General features: G+C 43.0%; 1 protein-coding gene across 1 annotated transcript; it reads right to left on the bottom strand.

Moving 5' to 3' along the window:
• Positions 1-256: 256 nt before the first annotated feature.
• LOC121737547 (kinesin-like protein Klp61F) lies at positions 257-27,746 on the bottom strand. Its single transcript, XM_042129201.1, has 21 exons — positions 27,543-27,746; positions 25,760-25,907; positions 24,470-24,619; positions 22,130-22,348; positions 20,359-20,447; positions 19,126-19,374; positions 17,492-17,745; positions 13,640-13,869; positions 9,266-9,366; positions 8,580-8,719; positions 7,521-7,612; positions 6,906-7,109; positions 5,825-5,992; positions 4,995-5,475; positions 4,109-4,224; positions 3,439-3,570; positions 2,708-2,800; positions 2,186-2,315; positions 1,489-1,577; positions 735-881; positions 257-519 (listed from the first exon to the last, which is right to left on the bottom strand). The coding sequence occupies exons 1-21, from the start codon at positions 27,611-27,613 to the stop codon at positions 394-396; spliced, it is 3,429 nt and encodes a 1,142-aa protein (XP_041985135.1). The 5' UTR covers positions 27,614-27,746; the 3' UTR covers positions 257-393.
• Positions 27,747-27,845: the final 99 nt, after the last annotated feature.

Below are 27,845 nucleotides of genomic sequence, written 5' to 3'. Positions count from 1 at the left end.
GAATATGTTGCAGCCAACTGGTTAAAATAGCCGTTTAATCATTCAGCTAGTTGACGCCATATTGTAAACAAAACGCATCTAGCGCCGCAGTGGTGAGCGCTGAACTAATTCAATTAGACGGCGGCTTTTGAATCAGCTGTAGTGTAAACGTATTGAGCGATTGAAATATGGGCTAGCTGTTTGATTGGACGGCTATTTTAACCAGTTGACTGCGACAGATACAAAACAGTGAATGTTTAAATACCAAGAAAACATATTTGGTAGTTCGATCGTATATTATATCATCGGGTGATGGTTACAAGACTGACTTCAGAAGTAGCAATATACTTAATTTCCTCGACGGAACGTAAACATAAACACTAGATCACCACAGTGTGTCACAAATATTCAATGTCAGTTGACCCCGTTCCTCTCCGCTAGTATTTTCTTGGCTGTGCTCGGAGCTGGTAGCCTGGATGGCTTCTTGAATGACATAGATCTGTTCACTTGACTGTTCTCCTTGCCTTGCTCGTGTTGTTTCTGGAACGACCACATTGTTAAGTTTAAGGCTCAACTCACACTGAGTCTACATGAGGCCTACCACCCAACCAGCCAGAGTTGTACAGTAGCTAAATCAGAAACTATGCATAATATAGATATTGTTTTATGAAATAAAATAAAAAAGTCGATTATGCACATGCGGACATTGCTAATAGCTGATGCTAATAATGACAAAAAGCGGTCGCGACACTCACCATACGCAGGTATATATCAGTCTCCGAGTTGCACTTGACCGTAGCGGAGGGCTCGTTCGCCCGCGGCCACGAGGCGGAGTCCTCGGACGCGCACGACGAACTGTCGCTGTGCCCGTTCGTCGCGTCGTCGTCGAGTATGATTACGTCCTGTCGGTATTTAAAAAAATAAATAATAATAAAAAAACTTGAGAGGTGTCAAGGGACACCCGGTAAGAACGAAGTTATAAAAAAACACTCCATAGAGGAATGGTAGAATTTAAATTTCCCGCTATTTGACGTCATCGCCACATCAACGCCCTCTGCCCCTACTTCGCAGGTACTAAAATAAGTGTCGTTCAAAAAGTGTCGGTACAACTTTTTCCGTCTAGCCCCCTTTCGTAACGCGCGATAAGGAACTTTGCTTCCTTCCAATAATAACGGCCACACTAGTTGCAGTGACGGTATCCAGTTTCATTGAAACCAGGCATGTTACGCACGGCAGGAGTAATTTTATAGCGCCCAAGTGTGTGCGCAGACACAAGAGCACTCTCTATTCCTTGTACTCTCATAACCCAGTGGGATGGAAGACCGACACGACTGGCGAGAGATCAGGCGCAGGACCAAATTTTTTTATTTCAATTTTATTAATAGTTTATTTGACGATTAGATTGAAGGCGGGCGCGTTCAATATCAACCCTAGACGGCCACTAATTGTGATATTGCGCAATAAAATTGGTCGTCTAGGACCTCTTAAACACATCATCTGATCACTCACATCCTCGTCAAGTGTGGACGGCAACTTCTTAAGCGGCGACGCGGCGAAGCGGCGCGGGTACGCGTAGCGGCCGCGGGCCGGCGTACAACCTGAAACACATTATGTTTGTTAATTTCAACAAAATTGGTTCAAGGGTGTGGGCGTGAGGAGGTAACAGACAGACACACTTTGGCAATTTATATTAGTACTAGATGACGCCCGCAACTTCGTTGCGCCAAAATTCGTTTATCGCGTGGGAACCATAATTTTTCCTGGATAAAAAGTATACTAACTCCTTTCCCGGGACACAAAGTATCTCCATACGAAATTGCAGCAAAATGTGTTCAGCGCTTTGGGCGTGACGAGGTGAAAGATAGACTGAAAGACAGACACTCTCTTTTTTTTATGAAATAAGGGGGCAAACGAACAAACGGGTCACCTGATGGAAAGCAACTTCCGTCGCCCATGGACACACGCAACATCAGAAGAGCTGCAGGTGCGTTGCCGGCTTTTTAAGTGGAAATAGGATTACAGGGTAGGGGAGGTAAGGAAGGGAATAGGGAAGGGAATGGTATGGAAATTGGGCCTCCGGTAAACTCACTCACTTGGCGAAACACAGCGCAAGCGCTGTTTCACGCCGGTTTTCTGTGAGCCCGTCGTATTTCCCAGCGCATTCGTGCATTCTTTGGCATTTATTATTAATATAGATGTAACTAACCTGACGGCGTGTAGACGGTGTATTCGTCGTGCAAGCAGCGCTCCTCCAGTTGCTGCAGTGCTGTCAGCTCATTCTGCAGCGATGCATGGAGCTGTTCCACGTCGGCCCTCGTGCTGCCCAGGGCGGAGGCCTGTAGGGATAAAATGTCGTAAAATTACCCCGGCAAAGATCGATAAAAAACGGTGATAGTAAGGACGTAATTTACCAGTTTTACGATCAAATTACGTAATTTATGATAAACGCGCACAATCGTCCGCACCGTACGCACCGCATTCCGTGTACTAAGCGGTGCGTTCGACGCGTACGGTGCTGACAAATGTGCGATCAGCTTAAGGTCCAATTTCATCGACGACTGTTAAACTTAATACACGACTTAGTATCACGTTACATCTTTCGTTATTCATTTGAATGAAAGAGAAGACATGACATTTTAACAAGCCATTAACTCTAACATACGTTGGTGAAATTAGGTCTAAATGTAGCGTTTTCGGTAAAAATAACCCTACATAAAATAAACCCTACCTGTGCGTCACGGAGGGCGCCTAGCAGCTCCACGCAGCGGGAAGTCGATGATGATAATGCTGATAGCTCCTGCGTTGTAGATGATGACTGCCGCTGAAATTCAACAAGTTTTTTTAACAGGGTCATTTTTTACTTCAAATATTTTCAAATTATGTAAAAAGAAAAATTACTAAACAAACAAGGGCCAAAACGCAAGTTTGCAAAAAAGTTTTGACTTAAACTTAAATTTTGTGCTCAAAGATTCCGTTACATACATACAGCCCAAGCTTACATAACGTCAGTTTGAAGTTCTAACACCGCGTAAGTCACTTTATCGGAAGACGCATCGTATCTGCCAATCAGGAACACGTATCGCATAACAAAACCTCCTAAAATAATTCAATAGTAAACCTACTTGAGTATGGTATCTATACAAAATTATGCATTTGTTTTCTCTATCCTGAAAAGTTGTTATTTTCGAATTACGCGTGTTAGAACTTAATGGAAGTTAAGCGTGTTAAAAATAGGTTGTCTGTAAAGTCGGTTTACGGTCGGGTAGTCTGACGAGGGACGTGACAACTACGAACTGAGCCGATCGCTCGAGCCGATCATGCCTCTCTCTCGTTCGTGCCGCGCTCGCGCATGTGGAACGCGACAATGAGCGTAACGGGACAATGACGTCATTTTTTGCGTGCATGCAGCCCGTATATCGAGTTTTTAGACGTTGTCACGTCAATAAAAATGTCACTTACGTCAAGTTCGCTCAGTAGACCGTCTACCGCGTGTCTACAGCCGGTGGACACGGTCTGCAGTGCGGCGGTGAGCCCGGCCGCCTGCGCCTGCGCCGCCGCCGATGACGAAGATAGGAGCCGCGATGATTCCGACTGCAAACATTAGCCATTAGCACACTGACTATATTATTTTGACTACATATATAACCAGGCCCTTTAGCCAATACTTCTCCTTATAGCTTCTTTATAGAATCGCCGATCAAAATGTATGGGATTGACATAAGCGTACGTTAATATGACGTTGACATTCGATTTGTCTTACTTGTAGGTCAATTCCATCTTATCTCATGCTGAATGTGTTATGGCAATTAGACAATAGATGCACACCAAAATCATTTTATACAGTGTATTTGTGTAAACACCGTTATCCTTGAAACCATCAAATGAGACCGTCAAAATGAACAACTTTCTATGAGAACAATGCTGGGAAGTGGGAACTCAAAAAAACCCATACAAATTGTCGATCCGGGCATCCATATGGGTATGAAGACGGCATTTTCTTTGAGTTCCCAGCATTGTTCTCATAGAAAAAGTTGTTACACACTGTAATATTCACTTACAACACAAACACACTATTATTTATCATGTAAAGCTAACGATATGCCGAATATATAAAAAACTTAAGCTTTACCTTGATATTGTGCTCAGATTGCTGCAGCTCGGCCAACAGACGCGCCTTGAGTTGCTCGGCCACATTCAACACGCGCCCGCTTAGTTCGCTCACACTACACTCCACTTCACCACTCTCTGAAATTAAATAAAAAAGGTTTTATATCTGAATCTATCCTTCCATATTAATATTATAAATGCGAAAGTGTCTGTCTGTATCTCTATAACAAAATTCAGATAAATCGCTATTAGCAAAATCGATTCGGCGGTTTGGGCGTGAAGAGGAAAAAGACAGACGGACAGACACACTTTCGCATTTATAATATTATAAGAAGAATAAGAAAAGTTTATTTTGCACGTCACACAACACAATATTTACGCAGGACGGAAGAACAAGGACACAAATAATTAATTTAACATTATATTGTGTGATGCCAAAAATGGCCCCAGCTCAGCATTAGCAGCGGGTTGCTGCACTGATACATAACAATCTGGCCAAGGTGTGACATAACAATAATATAGTTTGAGCTATACAGACAGAAACAAGGAGCATACATTATTTTAATTGATTAATTTAATATTAGTATGAACTAGTTGAAACCCGCAGCTGAACCACGTTTATCACGCAGGTACCGTACAATTCTCCGGAATAAAAACTATCCTATGTCCTTTCCCGGGACTCAAAGTATCTTTATGCCAAATTTTACCAAAATCGGTTCTGTAGTCTAATCGTGAAGACGTAACAGACAGATACACATTTTTGACAGGGTTTTATGGCACTATGTAGCAAGCAGTAGGGTCTATCATGTCAATAGTCGTGTCAAACAGCTACCGTACACCCTACCGTACCTCTGGTGGCAAATGATATATCGAAAACCCTCATTATAATATTAGTATGGATAACTTACCTTGTTTATATTTCTCAGCCAGTCCATTCAGTTCATTGACACATTTTTCCATCTCCGTCTCATTCTTATGGTACTCCTCTTCCGATATCTGCATCTCTCTCTCACTTTCTGTCAGCAACTCCATCAACATTTGCACATTCCTCGATGTACTAGCTTCGAAGGTTTGCTTCTGTTCTGCTATACTCCTTCTGTGGCTCTCCATGACCGCCTCCAGATATTCCCTCTCCGTCTTCATCAGTTCCTCTATTTCTTGTTCGACCGCTGTCTTTCTCTTCTCCATTTCTTCTTGCAGAAGAATCCTCTTCCTTGCAATCCACTCCTCTAGAATAGCTTCTTTCTGCTCTCTTTCCTCTTGCAGGAGATTTCTCTTCCTTTCGATCCGCTGCTCTAGAATAGCTTCTCTATGCTCTCGTTCTTTCTCTATTTTCGCCATGTTGTCTGCGAGCATTTTCTTATTTTGCTCCTCGTCTGCTTTGATAGCCTGAAAATACACAAAGAGTATTAGGACGCGGTTCCAGTCCGCATGCGGGTGACAACACGTTCCTGGCCGAGCGCGTGACAGATAAGTGCGTCTTCAGACACTGCAGGAACCGCGCGGTTAAACCGCTCGCAGCTTATTAAAAAGGCGTTTTATTACAGCGTTCACACTAAACCGCTCCGTTTCTGCACGGGAACCGCGCGGTTCCCACTGTGTCTGAACAAGCACTAAGTCAACTTGCATGCGGGCCGGATCTGCGCGCTGGAAAAAAAATCCTTACCGATTTGTCCCATTTGTATTGGACACTCCTATTGAAACTACCTAATTAATGTTTATTTATTTAATAACTCACCTGTAACACCCTCTGCACGTGTCTGGCGCGCGTGTCGGCGGTACGGGCGGCAGCATCGCGAGCGGCGCGCACGGCTGCGGCGTGCGACAGTGCCGCGCGAGTCGCGAGCGCGTGCGACGACCCGTGCGTGTTGCGCGTGGCTTGTAGTTGGACACCCGTGTTTGATACCTGAGAAACGACCACATTTAAAAAAGTATAAGTAGATAAACCTGGACGCTTAGCCCTAATTTCACCAACGTCTGTTAGTGTTAACAGCTTGTTAAATTATCCTGTCTTCTCTTTCAATTATATGAAAAACGAAAGAGCTAACATGATACTAATAATTCGAGCATTAACTTTAACAGTCGTTGGTGAAATTTGGTCTTAGCGTGCCGTTTGAAGATTTTTTCTCGTCTTCGTAAAGTTATAGTTTCGGGGATAAAAGATCCTGCTTTAAAGTAAAATATAAGTTCGTAGATTCGTCATCAATGTAATTTAATTTAAACAGGCCTTTACTGAAAAGCACACAGTAAGATCTAAACACGTTAAATCTAACAGCCGCAAACATACATTCAACCATTACTTAATAACGGCAGTTACTCTTATTTAGTGCCGCTACTTTCACAGTAAACTCTTTATAACACACCCTAAACTCTAAAATATTATCACTTTATTTTATTACATCATATACATGGTGGGGGGTACAATTAAACCTTCCGGACAAATTTTGACATATAATATTTTGATCCTTGTTAAAAATAAAAATACACGTATTTTTTCTTTTATAACCACTCAGTACTTAATGTTGAGAAGTAGCTTCCGAAAGTTATCCTAAAAACACCACAATTAATGGGCACGACGCGTCGCCCGCGCGTGACGTGCCCCCGCGCGCGCCCTCCCCCCGCGCCATCCCCGCCCGTTCATATTCACCGCCGCGAAGTGACCATTCTGCAACGATTTTAAATGGGACAAAATATGTCATCTAAAAAAAATAACACCCAATTTTTTTTTGTTAAATGGACTCTCCTAATGATACATAAGCCCTGGAAAAATTTTGACAGGTAGGTTTAATTGCACCCTGTATAAAATAAAAACTACATACCCACTCCTCCAGCAGCGCTGTCATTTGCGTAGACACATCCATCTGACCAGCATTCCAGAGACACTGAGCCACTGCCTCGGTGAACTCTGAGAATGCTGTCTTTGTGGTCTGATGGGAGTTCTGCACCAGGTTGGTTAGAGCGGAATGCTGCTCCGTCAGTGTCACATTCATGGTTGAGTATAGATTCTCTTTCGCTTGGGTCATCTGGAATGTTTATTATATTTACTAAATTGTTGAAAGAAATAATTACAATTATTATACATAACATACTAACGAAGACATGGGGATGAACCAGGTAATTTTACAACATTAGAGAAATTACTTATTTTTTTCTTATAATTTGAATAAACATTTGTAACTTACCTACTTCATCTGGCTACATACATTTTGATTTCAAAACATTTTGCCGGTCCTTATTAAGCCTCCATTTAAGCAAAAAACAACAGTTTTCAATCTGTTACTTACCCAGTTCATCCACTCATGTCTTCAAATATTATATTACGTATTTACTACAGTTCTAATTTATAAAATATTGGATAACGTTATAAATAAACCTCAAAATTATAATTAACCATATTTAAAAAAATAGAATATTATGCTAAAGCTTATACATACCATTTGAAAATTATCAACTATGTGTTTAAATAAAGCATCCATCTTTGTTTTGTTGTTAGAAAGAATTCCAGTACCCTCCGTAGTGTGGCTCTCTGTAAACAAAAATAATGTGGAAATAACTTTTTATTGTAGGTATGCTAAGATTTTTTTTTCTGCAGCAAATGAAAACTATGTGTAAACCATAAAGTTAATATACCTAGCAGAATAGAGAAACAAAGGCCTGAGCAAGTGAGATATCACTATCAGTAACACTGCGTGGTAAAAAGAGACGTGTGATACATGACAGCAGCACCCTTTTTTCGACGTCCAGTCGGCACGTGCCGCACGTTGACAATTTAATCTCATAGAATTCATATTCAATCATGCTTGTGTAAGTGTTTACGTACACACATTTTTCACACAGATAAAAACCAATTTTGGTTTCGTTTGACAGTTCGAGATTGTTGCTCTATTCCGCTAGGTATATTACTTAATGGTGTAAACAGTTATTCTGAAACTTATCGCGCCACATTTGAACAAAATCTGTTTACGTCTCACGCAATTGAGATCTGTAAAATCAGTAAAAATTCAGAAATGCATCTACGCGTCGCGTTGCGGTCTGAATTGACCCTTAGTGTCTAAACACACTAGGCTGAATTACGCCGGCGTAATTTCTGCCGCAAATGTCAAACGCATCCAAAACGCGACGCAATAGTGTGTCACCCCTCGTATTCGGTCCGTATTTTGTATGCAATTTAAACGCGGCGTAAACGCGGCGGAATTTACGCCGGCGTAATTTAGCCTAATGTGTTTATATCCTTACTCAGCATTGTGAAATATGTTTAAAGTGGTACTCGCGTCCAACTCGCGTATATTCGTCAAAGGTACTCCTAAGTGTCTAAACACACTAGGCCGAAAATACGCGGCCGAAGTTTGGCATGATTACGCTTGCAATGCGCTACGCATACGATATAGCGCGACGTAATTTCGGCATGGTGTGTCATCAGTAATTTAAAAATATACGTTGCAGGCGTAATGTGTGTGTGTTTAGACACTAAGTTCTGTCTACTCTGGCTTTACCTAGGTGTTGACCGGCCGCGGTGACGTGTGTGGCGACTTCTCGCAGTACGCGGTCGGCAGCCGCGCGCATGTTGTGTCGCATCTGCGCCGAAACGCCGCGGTACCGCTGCGTCGTCTCTAGGTTGCGGCTCTCTACTGTGCTGTAAGTGTTAAGCTCCATCGTGGGTATGGCAGACACAATAGATTTTCAATTGTTATGCGGCAGCCGGCTGCCGCATGGGATTGATAGGTTAAATAATTATTATGATCCCACACCGGTTTCGGTGACGGTGGCCGGTTTCATTGAAACCAGGGTTACTCCAGTTACACAGGAGTAATTTTATAGTGCGCAAGTGTGTGCGCAGTACACAAGAGCACTCTCTATTCCGTTTACTCTCATAGCCCAGTGGGACGGACGACCGACACGACTGGCGAGAGATCAGGCGCAGGACCGACTTTTACATGCCCATCCGACGCATGGATCATCTTACTTGTCAGACAATCATGTGATAAGCCTGCATCATCCTAACCAAACTTGGAAATAACATGTTTCCAACGCAGGAATCGAACCCACGACCTCCGAAGTACGAATTCCTTGTTTAAGCTCAATATAGCCATCAAACAAGAGAGCGCACGTGTGCGCGTGTGAGTGTGTGTGCGTGCGTGTGTGTGTGTGTGTGTGTGTGTGTGTGCGTTTGTGCCGCTACCTGCGTCTGTCGACGGCATCGTGCAGCCTGTCGACGTCGGCGACGGCGGCCTCGACGAGGCTGCGCTGCTCGGAGCACTGCTGCTCGGTGCGGACCAATTTCTAGAATATAATAATAATTATTGAAGTAAAACTTCTTTATGCACGCTTGACTTGCGGAATAAGCTGCGGCAAATGCGTGACGAAAGCGTTACGAAAGTGTTTAATATAATGCTTCCAAATATTATATAGGAACCGGAAATGGCTATAAAGCAGGGAATTCACTACCGGGCTGCCCTGCGGGCCGCCCGGTCTGACACAAGTCTGGCGCTTGCCCCTATTTTTTTTTTAATAATTATAATAGGGTCACACCAGCACGATGGGCTCTCTTTGCACCTGAAGCGGTACAGATACCCAGAGAGCCCGCCGTGCCCGGTCAGTGTCTGTGTTATTTCCTTATTGAGTTTAATCTCCTTAAAGACCTTATGAGCTGCCCCTATATCCTGTGCGAACATTTTAGTGACACCTCCAGTAGTACCCTCTTGGTACCTTCGATACCACTCACGAAGAGTTTCCTCACGGATTAGCCTCTTCGCGTGTGAGACCGGACACAGGTCATAATGGGGTTTAACCCTCAGTCCAACTGCAGCTTCTTTGGCCAACTCGTCAGCGCGTTCGTTACCCGTTAGTCCCACATGTGCCTTGACCCAGAACAGAAATATCTCTCTGTTCTGGTTCAATGCACATGCGATGTTCTTCTTAGTTTGTAAGGCAACCTTATTAATGGTTCCGGCGCTGCACACGGCCTCGATTGCCGCTCTTGAATCGCTGTAGATACCAATTTTGTGATCTGATGTATCTAGAGCAACTTTCGAGGCCCTGCTCAGCGCAAGAAGTTCCGCCTGATAGACTGTGCAGTGGTCTGCAAGCTTGAGCTTAAGGTGCCACGTCTCCCGATCACCTGTCCATATTGACAGTGCTGCGCCCACCTTACCCTCAAGCTTGCTACCATCCGTGAATTTTTTTATCGGAATGTTGGTATTATCTATCTCGTTCTGGTCCATCAGGCAGGTGTAGCCTAATCGTTGTATTTGTGCAGGGTGGGGGGTGTTATTAAAAGTTTCCACCGTTTCGATCTCCAAGTCCCGGATAATGGTATCGGCTTTTCCCTTTCGGGCTAAGTAGAGGTTAGCCGCCTCCCTGATTCGTAGATCAAGCGGCAGTATGCCTGAAATAGCGAGAGCTGAGCAAGGAAACAGTTCTGTAGGCATAACATGCTTTTTGGGCGAAGCCCCTTTGTATTGCATTTAGCTGCTTCCGTGCACTCAGCTTTCTCGCTGAATCCGCCCATGCACAGGCCGCATATGTTATTGTGGGTTCCACAGCAGCATTATAGATCATCTTTGACATGTTGGCCTTCAGCCCCCAGCTGACTCTGGCCGCTCGTGAGAGCCGGGAGTGTAACTTCACGGCTCTCCGGCAAACATTGTCTATATGGGCGTTGAAGGTTAACTTGTCATCGATGGTTAGGCCCAATAACTTTATTTTGTTGGTCATAGTTATTGAGACCCCTCCCATGCTCAGTCTTGGAGTGTCATATTTGAGCTTGCGAGTGATGACCATGGCTTGCGTCTTGTGGGGAGCGAATTTCAGTTTATTCTCCGCTCCCCACGAGTGCGTATACTCAAGGGCATCTCTCGCAGCCTCATTTATGACGTCCGTAGTTATACCAAAGAAGAGGAGCACTATGTCGTCGGCAAAGGCCTGGACATAGTGCCCCCTCTGAATTAGGTTTTTGAGGAATGGATCTAATTTTAGATTCCAAAGAGAAGGCCCACCCACCGAACCCTGGACACATCCTTTGTCCGTTTCCTTTTCATATTCCTCTCCAGCGTACTGTACTCTTTACCCTCCTGTTCGACAGATAGCTGTCGATTGTCTTTCTAATATTGATCGGGCATTTCTCCTCCGCCAACCTCACCCTTATCTTCGGCCACCATGCACTGTCAAACGCCCCCTCGATATCCAATGAGACCATCACTATAATCTTTTTGTTTTTCAGGTTTGTCTTGATCTGGTTCATAAGTTCGAAGAGGGCGTCCTCCGTGCTTCGTTGAGGTGTGAAGCCGTACTGATGGGAAACTCAGCCTAGGAGTCAAGTGCCACCTGAGTCTCATCACCAACATCTTCTCGAATAATTTTCCCATCACCGGAAGGAGGCCTATTGGTCTATAGGATTTTGCTGTCGTATAGTCCTCTTTATTCGGTTTTCTGAGGACTATGACTGTAGCCTCCTTCGAAATGATGGGGAAACACCCGAGCTGCAGACATTTGTTGAAGAGACTCAGATGAAACTCTGGATCAGCGTTCACTGTTCGCCCTATTATGTCTGAAGTAAGGCCATCCCCTCCTGGAGCCTTCTTAGGATTGAAACTGTCCATAGCAGATTTTAGTTCGGTCTCAGTAAACGGAGGATCATGATTGTCAGGATCATCTTCTCGGTTCACGAGATCTGCTTGGGATCGTATTCTGCTATGGTATTCAGTGTCTTCTTTGGGATCATCCCGGGGGTAGAAGACCTCGGCCAATTCTTCGACGGACTCCTTAGCGCTGAGTGTGGTTCCTCCTTTGACCAGCAGCAAGTCTTCCTGTCTCTTCCCTGTTTTCCTAAGAACCCTATATATCCCATCCCATACTGTCTCCCTGTCTTGTTTTTCGCAGAACTCCCTCCAACAGGTCAAAACTGTTGTTGTTTGACCTCCTCCTCATACTCTTTTTTCTGTTTGAGATATTCGTTTACAACGTATTCTTTCCTATCTAGTGCAGCACCACGAATTCTTCTGCGGAGTGTCCTGGTCTTCCTTTTCTTCTGTTCTAGCTCGTCATTCCACCATGGGGGCTTTTTATCGGAATAGCAGCTTTCTTCTTCGGGAGGGTCTCTTCACAGGCGCTTGTCACAACGATATTGTATTCAGTTACGGTTTTATCTAATTCATTTTCAGTGTTTATTTCTGCTATTCTTACCGTGTTTAAATTTTTATCTATTTTTAATTGGATGGGCACCGAATCCAATCCAGGTTTTGGCAGTAGGTATTCCGTTTCTCTCGGCCGCTCACACACTCGGGACTGGCTTGGTCAGATTCAGATTGCAGATAATAACAGCTCCCATCTTGATTTTGAAGATAATGTTTGCCCCAAACTGTACGCAACGGGAAATGAAAATAGTACAGGAATTTTGTTTCGTTGTTTATTCCTGTGTTCTCCATTCGAGGACCACTTGCAGGTTCCGAATCAGCCGCAATCTGAGGGCGGAGTCTGGACTGGGCCAGCTGAATTAGTTCTTCATCACAGTTTCTTCGCAGACATTGCGAAAGTGCCCGACACTGATTTTTTGTCTAAACACACACTTTTTGCGCCTAGATACAATATATCTAATCTTGCGTCTATATATAAAACATCACAAATCACACAGTATGCCGGTCAAAACTTTACGGGAAAAGTCGCTTGCCCCTATTGAACACACAGAACCGGCAAGTCAGTCGAATAGATAGAGGGCTGCAGCTCGGTCGTGGACTCATGGACTCAATCTTCTTTGTAACAAATGATAGATCAGCATCGGCATTGATTTCTTTGGATTTTTCAATAAGTTCGCTGTATTAGCGGAATTACGTAGATCGGTGTTCATGTAATCCTTGCTTTTAACTTTCTACAAACAAGGATACGACCGGTAAATGGAAATAAACGAATGTCAAAATTGTTTTGTGCCTTCATTCCTAAGTTTAGTGTTTGTATTGTTTACAATAATATGTTTTAAAATAATATTTTAACTGCACTCCAGTCGTGCCGCGAATGTCGCGACAGGCGGCCCGTCGTCATGGCGCGAATGACGACGGGCCGCCTGTCGCGACCATTCATGTACCGACTTGCCCGTGCCCGCGCGGGAAAAATGCAATCTCGCGGGCAGGCTGCGGGCACGGGCCGGCGGGCATGTCTGTGCCCGTACCTAGGAATTGACGAGCAGACATGCGACAGACCTGCCCGTGACGGGCGGCCCGTAGCGGGCGGCCCGGTAGTCAATTCCCCGCTTTAGAGCGATGGTTGCGACTTTACTTTTACTACTCTTTCTTGACGTAATTAATACGTGTTCTATTAGGCTGGGTTTGACAGAACGCGACCAAATTAAGTAGATCAACTACCAGCCTACAAATCAACTTCTGGAAAGTACTATACTATCGAACTTTACAATATTAAACTTAGACAGATTTAGCTTGTCCCTCGGACATCCCTGAGATCATATTAAAGGGTTTTCGTGGTTAGTTACCACTGTAGATTCTGGCGACACAGGAGTTGCAGTGTGGCGGGCCATTTGCCTGTTTTAAAAAAATATTAAACTTACAGTAGTAGTTTTCTCCAGTATAGTCTTCGTGGTATTCAGTTTGCTGATCGTCTCTGTCAGTTGACCCTCAGAGTTCTGCAGCTTGCTCCGGAGTTCCTCAAAGACATTCTCCATTCTGTCTCTCTCCTCCTCCATAGCTCTCTTCTTGAGGAGCAGTTCTTGTATCTCTTTCTTTTGTTCCTCCTGCTTAAATGTCATCTCAGCATATGTCTCGTTGGCCAAATATATACCTGTAAATTAAAATTTTAAACTTCGATAAAGAAAGATAGTTAACAATGATCCTCCATGATATATTGGTACAGCTTGGCAATAAAGAGTATGTTTTAAATGAGGTTTTCTTTTATTATACTTGCACACTCGCTTGGACGCAATTTTGACACAAATACTACTGTTGACAAGTACTCTAAAGTGTTACCATAAATATAAATTTTTAGCGGGCCCCTAGACGAGCAATTTTCTTGCGCAATATCATGTATTGCGTAATATTATTGGCAGTCTAGGGTTGATATCGAACATCACGCGCCTTCAAACTAATTGTCAAATAAACTGTTCAATAAAATTGAAGCATGGCTTAGGTCCAGCTGTCGCCGCGCCAGACTCCTTTTTACGAAGCTGTTAGTTCAAAATCATAATACAACTTTAGGAGGAAAATTTATTTCCATATTCCCAATAGTTTTCAAAATATCTAGTTGCCATTCTTAAAGTCAAATCCTAGAACTATACCATAGTAAAAGGAGGGGAAGTAAGTTATCTTCATACAAAGGCACCGCGCGCGGCTTGTATGTGTGCGCCATAGTATCAATGCGTCGCCACGTACGGCACACAACAAAATCTCGGCGAGTTTTAGAGGCTGGTACCGCCGAGATTTTGTGTGCCGTGTCACGTGTGGCGACTGGCGACGCATTGATACTATGGCGCACACATACAAGCCGCGCGCGGTGCCTTTGTATAAAGATAACTTACTTCCCCTCCTTTTACTAAGACTATACCGACACTAAACTCAGGAAAGAGACTCGAGCTCTGTTTAACAGAGCCAAAAGAGACGGGAACTGGGACGCATACAGAACCGCCCTGACGACGTTTAATAGGGAGCTAAGGAAGGCCAAAAGACGCTCTTGGGCAAGGTTCTGTGAGGAAGTGAATAACACCTCGCAAACCTCCAGACTATATAAAGTCATATCTAAGGCCCCTAGCTCTCATCCCAGCACTCTGAAAAGGCCAGATGGTACTTACACTAAAACGGCGGAAGAAACGCTAAGATTACTAGCCGACGTTCACTTCCCCAACAGTATCCATCTCGAAAATCACGAAGCCTTCTCTCATACGATTATTAAAACGAGACCATCAGTTGACGATTGGAGAAGAGCTTCCGTGATCTTTAAGCCTGACCGAGTCACTTGGGCAATTGACAGTTTCAAGCCTTACAAGACCGGCGGCGAGGATAATATATTTCCGGCCCTCCTACAGCAGGGCAAGGACATTATCCTTCCTATGCTACTGAAAATATTCAGAGCAAGTTTTGCGTGGGGCTACATCCCATTGGCATGGACAAAGGTAAGGGTGTCCTACATACCCAAAAGTGGGGACAGAGACAAAGCTCTACCAAAGTCATACAGACCAATTAGCCTCACTTCTTTCATGCTTAAAACAATGGAGAAGGTGGTCAACCTACACATAAGGGACACCTATCTCACTAAAATGCCGCTGCATGAAAGACAACATGCCTACCAAAAAGGCAAATCTACCGAGACGGCCCTAATGGACTTGGTAGATCGGATTGATAGAGCAATTGAAGATAAAGAGATTGCGTTATGTGTCTTTCTCGATATTGAAGGCGCATTCGACAACACTTCAACCGGCTCTATCACAAATGGCCTGGCTTCAAAGAATATAGATCCAACAACTAGGAAATGGATCAAAGCCACGCTCGACAATAGGGTAGCCTCATCGACTATTATGGACCTGACACTCAAAATCAGGCTGACACAAGGTTGCCCACAAGGAGGTGTGCTGTCACCCCTGGAATGGTCCCTGGTAGTGGATGAGCTACTAAGGGAACTGAACCTCATAGGTTACTACGCTCAAGGGTACGCTGACGACCTGGCGATTATGGTGGTGGGAAAATGCGCATCGGTGGTCGCTGGGTTGATGCAGTCAGCACTAAGAGTCGTCGAGAATTGGTGCCAAAGGGTCAAGCTAACAGTAAATGCTGATAAGACGGTCTTGATACCTTTCACCAAAAAGAGGAAGTTGGAGGGACTAAGACCCCCAACACTCTTTGGGAAAACTATTAAGTTTGCGGGTGATGTCAAATATCTAGGAGTAATCCTAGACAAAGGACTCACTTGGAATAAGCACATCGAGTATATTACGAAAAAGGCTAGATGTGCTCTGGGTTCCTGTTGGAAGCTTGTCAGCTCTAAATGGGGTATTCGGCCGAAGGCAATGCTATGGCTATATACAGCCGTAGTGAGACCGATTACCACATATGGCTGCGCAGTGTGGCATAAAAAGGCTGAACAAGTAAACTGTCACAAAAGACTAAACAGCGTACAGAGACTGGCATGTCTAATAATCACGGGTGCACTCTCGTCAACACCCACCGCTTCCCTCGAGGCCCTGATCAACTTAACTCCGCTTCCTCTGCTTGTTCAGATGGAGGCCAAAAAGGTGGCTCTCAGGGCCAGGACGGCGGGTGGGACGAATTGGGTCTCCACCCCATTTCGACAGCTGGAACAGTCTCTCAGTGAATCACCTATCATGGCCATGCCATCAGATGCCATGATCAAGGTGTATAGCTTTTCGAAGCAGTACCAGGTTTTTATACCTTCCAGGGAGGACTGGGAAAGGAAAAATCCAATCGATGTCCGCCCTAGCGACATAGTTTGGTTCACGGATGGATCAAGGAAAGACAACCGTGCGGGAGCCGGAATCTACGGAGGCAGGCCACCAAAAGGCAAATACGCCTGTTTGGGGGAGCTTGCGACCGTGTTTCAGGCTGAAGTCTTCGCTATCCTCGGTTGTTCACTAGAAAGCCTGGAGATGGCCCTAGTTAATAAAAACGTTTTTATCTTCTCCGATAGTCAAGCTGCACTTAAAGCACTGACTGCCGCAGAAGTCTCGTCCAAATTAGTTCTGGAATGCATTGAGACGTTAAACATGCTGGGAAGGAACAACAACATCCGCCTAGTATGGGTCCCGGGCCACAGCAACGTCCCCGGCAATGAAACCGCTGACGAGCTGGCTAGGCTTGGGGCCGAGAGTCTCATATATGGTCCAGAACCATTCTGTGGTATAACTCCCAGTACCACAAAGCAAGTGCTCAAGGAATGGGGTCACAGACTATGCAGGAAGCAGTGGGCTGAGACCCCTGGCCTTGAACACTCCAAGGCACTAATTCCTGACTTCAACAAGAAACAATCAGAATTAGTGCTCACCTTGGGTAGGAACCAATTAAAAATCCTTACCAGAAGCCTAACTGGGCACTGCAAGCTCAACAAACACCTAAACAGAATGGGTATTTGTAGCATAATGACTTGCAGATTCTGTGAGGAGGAGGATGAAACACCTATTCACCTTCTCCTCGACTGCCCTGCTCTACTACAGAGCAGGAACAGGCACCTTGGTCGCCACGAATACTCGTCCACAGAGGAAATTCGTGGCACCAACCCCAACCATATCGTTCAATTTATGAGCAGTATAGGGTTGGGGATGATACTCTAGTGCGAAGGAGTCACAATAGATCCTCATGGGTCGCAGTGACGTCAGGGCTACAGTGACCTGCCTTCTTTAAAAAAAAAAAAAAAAAAAAAAAAATACCGACACTAGAAATGTAACTTGTAAATAGCTTACCATTCTTATCTCTAGCGGCTTGCAAGTCCTTCTTTAACTTGTCAATTTCCTCGGCATACTCTTTGAGTATAGCCTTCTTTGTCATCTTCTGGTTAATTTCTGGCTTGTTCTGGATGTTCTTGGCCCGGTTGGCGTACTCCAGGGTGCTGAGCGTCTCCTCCAAGTCTTTGTGTCCAGGAGATATGGTTGCTATGATGGAAGTCTTGGTGCGACCACCGAGTGACTCTTGGAGGATACGTGTGAGTTTTGATTCTCTGTAATTTTTATTTTATTAATATAGATATTAATCATGTATTGTAAACAGAGTTACACTATAACTGTGTTTCCCAACCTTCAGCAGTTAACCTAGAAAAATTACAGTTTTCACAGACCCACTTAATAAACAGCAAAAAAAATCGGATTACGTCTGGTCCAGAGATGACACCGCGGACCCGCATACATATACTCATGGACCCCCAGGGGTCCTCAGACCACAGATTGGGAAACACTGAACTATAATTATATAAGTCCTAGGGTCGCTTCACATTGTAACTTGTACAGATAGTGTATACCTCACACAAGTCATAACACCTGTGAGGCTGAAGTCTCGAAACCAGCGGGCAGCGGAGCGGGAGCGACGCGGCGTGTAACAATGTATAGATTTATGTGGACAGGTCCCGAAAACTTATCTATATATTAATACGTGAGCCAAAAAGTTTGTATCGCTTTTGACGAAAAATGGGGAAATTATGCAGCTAAGTTGTGTAAGTTGTAATGCTAAATAAGCTTGGTATAAAAGTTTAATTTAAAAAAAATCATATTATGTGCACACTACACGGCTGTTTTGGGTATTTTGATTTAAGGGGTACCATGGTTTCAAAAAAGCTTTTGACACCAATTTTATTGACACCGCGCGCTATAAACTGAAGTCCACGCGGACGAAGTCGCGGGCAACAGCTAGTAGTTTATATGGTGAAGGAGTGCATCGAGCTAATATTATTTTGAAATTATGCTTTTATCATACATTTTAACAAATAAAACATTACACACACTACAACACACACACACTAGGAAAAATGACAGATTTTTGAGTGACAAGCCTATATATACGAATTATACTCTTTTATTTATGGTTGAAGCTGTGGTTGAAGTCTGTTGACAACTAGGTGACAAATTCAAAATGGATTATAGTTTTTTTATTGAATGTGGAAAGAGCCAACTAACAACAAGATACTATTAGACAATGCTTACACGGCCAGTCTGAGATCAGCTGAATCCCAAAGGCAAGAGTTGAAAAAATATGATAGTCAATATTTTTTTACAAAATATAGGTAGTAGTCCTAATGTTGTTGAAACTAAGGTCGAATTTCGACCATTGGGCGATCTCTAGTCCATATAAATCGGCATAGCGCCCTTAGACGAGCAATTTCATTGCGCAATATCACGTAATGCGTAATATTATTGACCGTCTAGGGTTGATATTAAACATGGCGCGCATTCAATCTAATTGTCAAAGAAACTGTTCAATAAAATTAAAGTGTGATATTGTCATATTGCACAATACAATTGATCGTCTAGGGGCCGGCTTACAGGCGAACGGCACTTGGCGACGGAAGCGTAAGCCTAATACGACATCCTGAGAATCAGGCGCTCACCTGTACGGTATATGCGGGTGTCTCTCGACGAGTGCGGTGATCACTCTCCCCAACGTCAGCAGGCTCTGGTTGATATTCACACACTCGCGCGCCCGCTCGCGCTTGGCCGGGTTGTCGGAGCCCGCCTTGCTGATATTCTCCGAGCCTGCCAGGTCTACCAGGTTCAGCTTGCCGATCTTGACTAGTTCCTCGCCTTCGGGGCTGTTCTCTTTCATGTGGACCACGATGGTGAAGACAGTGTGGGAGCGGCTGTGGATAACAGTATGTTAAAGTGACTTTCCGATCTAAGCCGCGGCTAGGCGCGACCGACAAAAATTCAAATAAAATGCGACTTTATGACAGAGGCGTTAGGTTTCATTTTCTACTGATATTTGTGAAGCGACTGATTTTTTGGTATTAAAATACTTTGGCACCCGGGAAAGGACATAGGATACTTCTTATCGATAATGCTCGACAATGTATTAGAATTAGTAACAAGTAAACCAGCCGTACTCCATGTGCGCTTTGACTGAACTCACGATAAAATAAGCTGGCACCGACTTCAAAATAGTAAAGACTATACCTAATACATGTATGTACTGAAATAGTTGGAATTTAGACGAATTCTGAAAAAGGCACTATTAAAGAGTAAGAATGATTTAATACTTTCTGGTTAATATTCTTAGGGGGGTATTACATTATCATATATATTGGATCATTTCTATGATCATATATAGGATCCAATATATATGATCATTTGATCATATCTGCATAATACATTATCATATTTCATTGATCCTATTTCATATGTGGTTTCAATAGCCAATGGAGTGCGCTAACGCTGACAGGTATTGACGTCAGGGTTACTAGATCTCAGAGAATTTGATTTGTCAAAAGACATCATCATTTTTAATATGGCTTGTTTTTTGTTATTTCAGCAAGATTATCCAAGTATATAATTAGAAAAATAATTACATTACATTATTTGAAACATATTAACGAACAAGAAATTAAAAACTCTTTTTTATATTAAATAGATGGCAACACCTATTTCTATGACCGTATTGGATCCAATCTCTCAGCAAATGTCAAAAATCTATGATCAAGGAAGAAATGAATCATATGTCTATATTACATTATCCAATATCATTGACTCAATGATCTCGGATCCAATATATATGATAATCTAATATCCCCCTTATTGTGTTTACCTTGGAAGTCGGTTTAATTTTTTTTTTTAAATAATTATTATACCTGGACTGCGCATTCATGAGTGTAGACGCGACTTTCTTCCTCTCCTGTCCTTGAGCCATAATTCGGTACACTTCATTTTTATTGTATACCTGAAGAAAGAATCAGAATTTTGTAATTAGATTGTAGTAAAAATAAAGCAGCACCTTAGATTTTTTCGTGAACAAAAATTGTGTACAGTTGTCCTTGTGTAAGTTGAGACTTGAGCCCTATCTGGCGCTTTGGAACTTTTGGACCTCATGTACAGAAAACAAATTGCATGGTTAATGGAATCAGGCGTTACTTTTCGGAAATCCATAGCTTAAAATTTAGTTTGTTATTATTTTTAGCAATATTCCGCGAAATAAACTTCTACTTTTAAGTAAATGAGTGAGTGCACACATAGGCATGCGCACAGCACCTCCCTCCTCCCACACTGCCTATGCGTACACTCGCATGCAAGAACCTGCAAACACCACCACCACTGTGTTGGGCCTTTCGGCCCAACACCGGAGCATCCTCAGGATGTGGACTCTACGAACAACGTCCGTTAAGTACGCATGCCTACGCGTACACTCACTCATTTACTTAAATATTTAATATTGCTAAAAATAATTAACTAAATTTTAAGATTGCATGGTCTCTGTTAAGTGTCGTTTACATTCAGCCACTGCCGCTGCTCCTCACGCTGCCGGCAATATTACTATACGGCGGCCTAAATATTACTGCGACAGTAACGACGCGAGTGAGCGTTTATACTTAGGCCGGTATAAATAGTCAGTAATTAAGATGCGACCCGGTCTCAAGACGCGGTTCGGCTCTGTGATTGGTCTAAATTTTGATCAACTAATCACAGAGCCTGAACCGTGTCTTGCGACCGAGATGCATCTTGAGTATTGACTATTTATTTATTCATAGTACAATAACTGTCTGCCGTCTCGCTTCAATCTGCCAGGGCTGTCAAGCGAGCGGCGGCCGGGCGGCGAGCGCGTGAGTCGCTCAGCCACAGAATACAAAAGTGCCAGCCTATTGAGACTAGTCCGGTGACCGGACGCTTGCGTTTATCATACCTAAACTCGGGAATGAAACTTCTGTACCGTAAGGTACTAATTATATATTCTGTGCCTAGAGCGCTAAGTGTCTAAACACACTAGCCCGAAAATACGCGGCCGAAGTTAGGCAAGATTACGCTTGCAATGCGCTACGCATACAATATAACGCGACGTAATTTCGGCATGGTGTGTCATCTGCAATTAATACATTGCAGGCGTAATCATGCTGAACTTCGGCTGCGTTTTTTCGGCCTAGTGTGTTTAGACACTTAGGGCTCTAGGCACAGAATATATAATTAGTACCTTACGGTACAGAAGTTTCATTCCCGAGTTTAGGTATGATAAACGCAAGTGTCCGGTCACCGGACCAGTCTCAATAGGCTGGCACTTTTGTATTGTGGCTGAGCGACTCACGCGCTCGCCGCCCGGCCGCCGCGCCGCCGCTCGCTTGACAGCCCTGACAGATTGAAGCGAGACGGCAGACAGTTATTGTACTATGAACGCTAAACGCAATGCAAAAGGTTGAAATTAGGTTGTTTTCCAGGATAGTAGGTATATATCTCGTCGATTTCGCGCCGTTTGTATGGAAGTGAGACAGGCCTGCTCTAGGCATCTACATACTTGCCGCGTCGGGCAGCGGCAGCGGCATGACGAGTGGCAGCGCGAGTGATTATTAACATCCTCGCACTGGCCACTTCCCTGCTTACTGCTTGTCTGCTGAATATAAACGGCCCATTACTTACTGTAATTTCTTCCAAGCCGTTGACAATATTCGCTCCTTTCCTCGTCACATCCTCGTATATCCTCAGCTTGGAGTTGTCATCGGAGCTGGAGAGTAAGTCAAAAAGCTCCTCGTTGTATAGCTCAAGGTAGGACACTCGGACGGTGTACTCGGTGTTGGAGAGTCGGAGCTCATCGAATAGCTGGCTCAAGGCTCGAGGTATGATGCCAGCTAGGGGGTCCTGAAAGAGAGAGTTGATAAAAAATTATAAAATAAGAAAAAAAAATTGGGTTTCAAAAGACAACAGCATTCGTTTGGCATAGCCTGAGTGTCTTAATTTTTGGCAAATCTTTAATACTATACATATGGAAGAGGTAATTTTTCTCTTCAATATAATTAATATAAAATATAAAATCGCCGATCAAAATATGTATTAAGTATATGTAATTTCCATGTAAAGCATACGAGCGCAATGGCCAGTGTTCAATGTTGGTGCACGTATAGAAGATCACCATTAGTATATCAGGGATGAGGGTTACACATTGTTAATAATAATAATAATAATTTTTATTTGCAGAAAGATGTACAAAAGTTGTTAAATTGCTAATCATGATCCCAGTCTTTCTACCTAGTATTTAGGCATGCAAAAATGATAAATGATGATGATGTTAGTTTTTTTAAAGTTTAAAGGAAGCTATTCCGACCAAACTAGATAACATTGTCAGGCCGAAATCGACTGACGTCATTTCATATTTGGTTAAAGGTACAATTTCGTGCATCGCGACAGTCGTAAGCCGTACGCGTCCTACGACTGTCGTGAGCCGCGCGCGGCTACGACTGTCGCGAGCCGCGCGCGGCTACTTTGATTGGCGCGCGCTAGGGTTGTTGACGAAGTGATTATGAGGAAGAGGAGGAGGAAGAGGAATTGTGACGAGCAAATTTAGAGGATGCGGATGAGAAAGAGGATATTTTTTGAGGAAGAGGATGCGGATGAGGAAGCGGAAGAGGAAGTACGTCCATATAGTACAGCGTTTCCCATTGTGGGTGGTTACGCCCCCTTGTGGGCGCTGAAGATCTAAAGGGGGGCAGTGTGGGACTCAGAAAAAATGGCGGCGTTTTGTAGAGGCTGTGGGGGCTAATATTACCGACAAATTAAGGGGCAAATAATGGGGGCACTACAACATATTTTGTTCTCAAAGTGGGCAGTGGACAAAAGTCTGGGAACCCCTGATATAGCACTACACTTCGTTATCATTTCGGTTTTCGATAGAAATCAAATTATTAGATTATTTGCACTGCGTATGTAGCTGCGTAGTGCGTACACGCGTAAACCAAACAACGCTTGCTATATTATGTCAATAAAATTAAAACAAACAAGCAAGGAACAGCGCGGGTGGCGAGAGAGACAAGGAACAAGGAACAGCAGCGCCCGTTCGGTCCGGCATCGCGCTCTGGCGTGTGCGTTGCCATGATTGGATACGCGACGCGCATGCGCAGTGAAATTCCTCATAAATTCCTCCTTAATTTTGAGGAAGCGATAGCGGAAGAGGATTTTTGCATTTTTATTTATGAGGATGCGGTAACGGTTGAGGAACCCAAATTATTGCGGAACTTCCTCATTATGAGGAAGAGGAAGAGAAATCCTCAGCAACCCTAGCGCGCGCGGCCGATGACAGTCGTAGGCCGCGCGCGCATGCGATCGATCGCGATGCACAGAATTGTACCTTTAATTATCTTGCCATGCTCACAAACTTCTACAGGGTGTAACAAAACGAAGAGATAATACTTTAGGGTGTGTATGTGTATATAAAGTTAGCGGTAAAAGTAGCACTTATCAGCGCAGAAAGAGTAATTTTTCTTCGCCTTTGTATGGAAAAAATCATGATGCAGGGGCCACTTGCCCCTACAGATCACAAAAAAAATGTGAACTTTTTATAAGGGACACATACAGAAAAGTATTATCATTTATCACGTTTCGTTACGCCCTGTATAGCGCGATGCAGGATTGTGGCGCTAATTGTGTGTACACTGTACAGCATGGGTTCTAAAACTTATTTTGTCTACTGCCCACTTTGAGAATAAATTATGTTTTAGAGCCCGCCATTATTACTTCGATCGCGGATTCTTGGAAATGCTATTGTATTCTATTGTTGTCGCGATCACCGGTGCTTTTTATGAGGCTTGAAGGATTAATTCAATTTAAATTCCATCCAGATGAAATTAAATTACAAATCACCCCCAAGCCTCTACAGAACGCCCCCATTTTTTTTCTAGGTTCCACACCCCCCTTTAGACCTTCAGCGCCCACAAAGGGGCGTTATCGCCCACTTTGGGAAAGGCTGCTGTACAGTGTAATACTCACGCTCTGCCAAGTGGTCTCGTCAGCGGCGGCCTCCCCCACCATCGTGTGAGTCTTGCCCGTGCCGGTCTGTCCATACGCGAACACCGTGCAGTTGTACCCAGCCAGCACCTCCTCAATGAGCGGAGACACCACCTGCTGGTACACTTCCACCTGAAAATTAGCCCCGGATTTATAAATAGGCCGTTATAGGCCACGGCCTAGGTGGGCGGGCGGCGGCAGCGTCCATAGAGTTGCCTACTCTCATAAACAATATAAATTCGATACTGCCTGAAATGTGAGCTAAGCAAAATAGATGATATTATAATAATTCATCTGTAGCTGATACTTGATTAGTATTCATCTGATACTTGATTAGTATCAAGCTACGAATTGGTTCATTTTTTAAAAGCCGCGTACTGTGAGGCGCCTCGCAAGGCTGCCTCGTGAGGCTAATTCTCGGTCGGTAAAGACGCGCCTCGCCCGAGGCAAACGCCTCGCGAGGCTGCTTACTTGGTCAGTACGCGGCTATTTACTAAACTAACTTAGTGCTGATTCAGCGTCTTCCTTTTCACCTGGCATGTGAAAGCTGGGTTTCATTTTTAAGGTTCCGTACCCAAAGGGTAAAAACGGGACCCTATTACTAATATTTCGTTGACTGTTTGTTTGTCTGTTTGTCTGTCCGTCTGTCTGACCTGTATCTCAAAAACTGCTATAGATAGACTTCTGAAATATTCACAGATTGTGTATTTCTGTTGCCGCTATAACAACAAATACTAAAAACAAAATAAAATTAATAATGAAGGCTTCCATACAAGAAATGTGATTTTTTTGGCCTTTTTTGCTCGATTTCAATAATGGTAACAATTAAGACACTTGAAATTTTTATAAAATCCTTTATTATATGTGTACTTTAATAATTAATAATAATATTAAAACAAAATAAAAAAATGAGGGGGGCTCCCATACAAAAAACACAATCTGTGGCTTACTTTTGCTCTATAACGGCACGGAACCCTTCGTGCGCGAGTCCGACTCGCACTTGGCCGATTTTATTTGCTTTACTTGCCCTCTTAAAATTGTTTTAATAATAACACAAGTGACTAATCTAAAATATGATGCCCGCAACTCCATTGGGCAGGAATTCGCTTATTGTGCAAGAACAGTTTTCTGGGATAAAGAGTATCCTATGTACTTTCCTGTGAACTGATTTGTCTAATTTTAGTCTTGAAATATTTTTGGAAATCCAGGAAAGGTTTTAAATAAAAAGGTTCACAGGTCTTCTGCTAATCAATAGAGGAAAAGGCAGCTTACCTGTTTAGAATATGGTGGGAATGCTCGGTCGAAGGTGAACTTCTTGGTGTGCAGCGTCTGGTTCGACGGTCGCACCACCACTTCCCGTCCATTGACCACTTCAACCACTCCCAGAGATCTGATATCCTTCTCCCGCTGGTTTAGAGGTCTAAAATATTGGTAACAAGTTGTATATTAAAAAAACCAACTTCAAAATCCCCACCTCAAAAACTACAACCGATTTTGATGAAATTTGCACTACTCCCTAAGTTAAACAATATACATATAGTGCAACAAAAAAGATTTTTTATCAGCGTTCGGCAACACGCGGCCCGCGGGCCGCATGCGGTCCACGCACGTTTTACTTGCGGCCCGTGAATGAATTTTTTGTAAGTTGTTACAACTTAAAAACGTAGCTATTTGTGTCATTTTGTAATAAAAGCTTCCTAGAAAAGACCTCATGCATATATTGGGCTTCTAGAATTAATACGAGTATAAGGCCTGCGGCCTGCCATTAGCTTATTTTTCAACCTTGTGGCCCTTACCTGCCGACCGCTGATTTAGATTATATAATTTGTACTAGTAGTTTTGGAGATGTGCAAACACAAATATGAAACATAAAAAATACATACATTACAATATACACTGATTGCACTTATTTATTTTTATTGTTTGTTTCTTACAATATTATTATTATGTTACATACAAAAAAGTTGTTCTGGAAATTTTACATACATAGGGATTGCATACAAAACTTCCTTTTTTGAAGTTGATTAAAAAGTTTTAAGAGAACATGTAGAATCAGAAAAAATGTATGAAGGCATGTTATACTATTAGCACGGGCGCGCACTAGCGGCCAGGTCATGGCGGCCTTCGAAAGTATTGGTGTGGCCGCTGGCTGCCATGCAGCTAGGTGCGCGTGTTCTATGGCAGTTTCATACTAAGGTACCTATCTCGATAGCCATGCGACCTGGCCGTTGCAGTTTTGCCGCTAGTGCGTGCCCAGGCTTAACATACAACATTGGTTTTAATGTACTTTTGATTAAGATATACATCCATCAACAGTCTTGGGATATTTGTATTTTACGTATGTATATTTGCCAGATTGCAATTCTGGAATACAAGACAATTTGGCATCTCAAACAACTTGATGGAAACTCTTATGCATGTTTTGGCTGGTTTGTAGTGGCTGGTAGCTCTCTTGGAGCCTTTATAATGATCGCATTGTCTTAATATTAGGTGGATTTGACAAGATTTTTTCAGGTTGTGGACTGGTCTACATACAACTTTCCTATGGCCAAAAAATCAATTACTTACTTGTTCTTCACAGAAAGTTCTTATTTATTATTAGAGACCATAAAACATGCTACTATTCTTCTATTTTCTCTCTTCAAAAATTCATGAATCTTGATAGACTCAGATATTTCTTAAAATACAAATATCCCATGACTTTGTTGTGTGTGCATTTATCTGAATAAATTCCATGAATTTAAGCCTTAGTGTAATGTATATAATATTAATATTTATTTAATATGTAAGTAATTACTTTAGGTTTTAAAGTAATTGTTTATGTAACTCATTATAAAGCTTGAGATTAATTTGGATTGCGCTAATCTCAAGACCTACTGGTTCGAATTATTGAAAAAGTATTTTTGTGTTGGATAGTCCATCCAGGCTTTAGGCTATTTTACATCACGGTACGACTAATAACACAGTAACACGGAGCGAAGAACCAGTAGAAGAAAGAAAGAAACCAATTAATAGAAACATCTAGTATTACCTACGAATAATAAAATCTAATTACCTAAGCCTCACAAACACTTGAATGTTCTGGTTTTCTTTTCTCTCCTTTCGGTTAGCTTTTTCCGACGTCATCTTGATGGAATACACATAAAACACTTATGATAGGTAAAATTTAAAACAGTAACTAAGTTTCTCCAGTAAATAATTATAAAACCACTCCAATAACAATTATTATCAATGCAAGCGTTGGATTTTGTTCGTTACAAATTTGAGTCATTCAAATTCAAATCAAATCTGACGTTTGAAGTTTGACAGTTGCAGCTTGGCGTCGAGAAAAATGTTGCCAGCCTCAATAAAATTTATT

The sequence above is a fragment of the Aricia agestis genome, chromosome 21 (assembly GCF_905147365.1).
Source record: "Aricia agestis chromosome 21, ilAriAges1.1, whole genome shotgun sequence".
NCBI classification, from domain to species: Eukaryota; Metazoa; Arthropoda; class Insecta; order Lepidoptera; family Lycaenidae; genus Aricia; species Aricia agestis.
The sequence above is the reverse complement of the archived record's forward strand: the minus strand, read 5'-3'. Positions and strand labels throughout refer to the sequence as shown.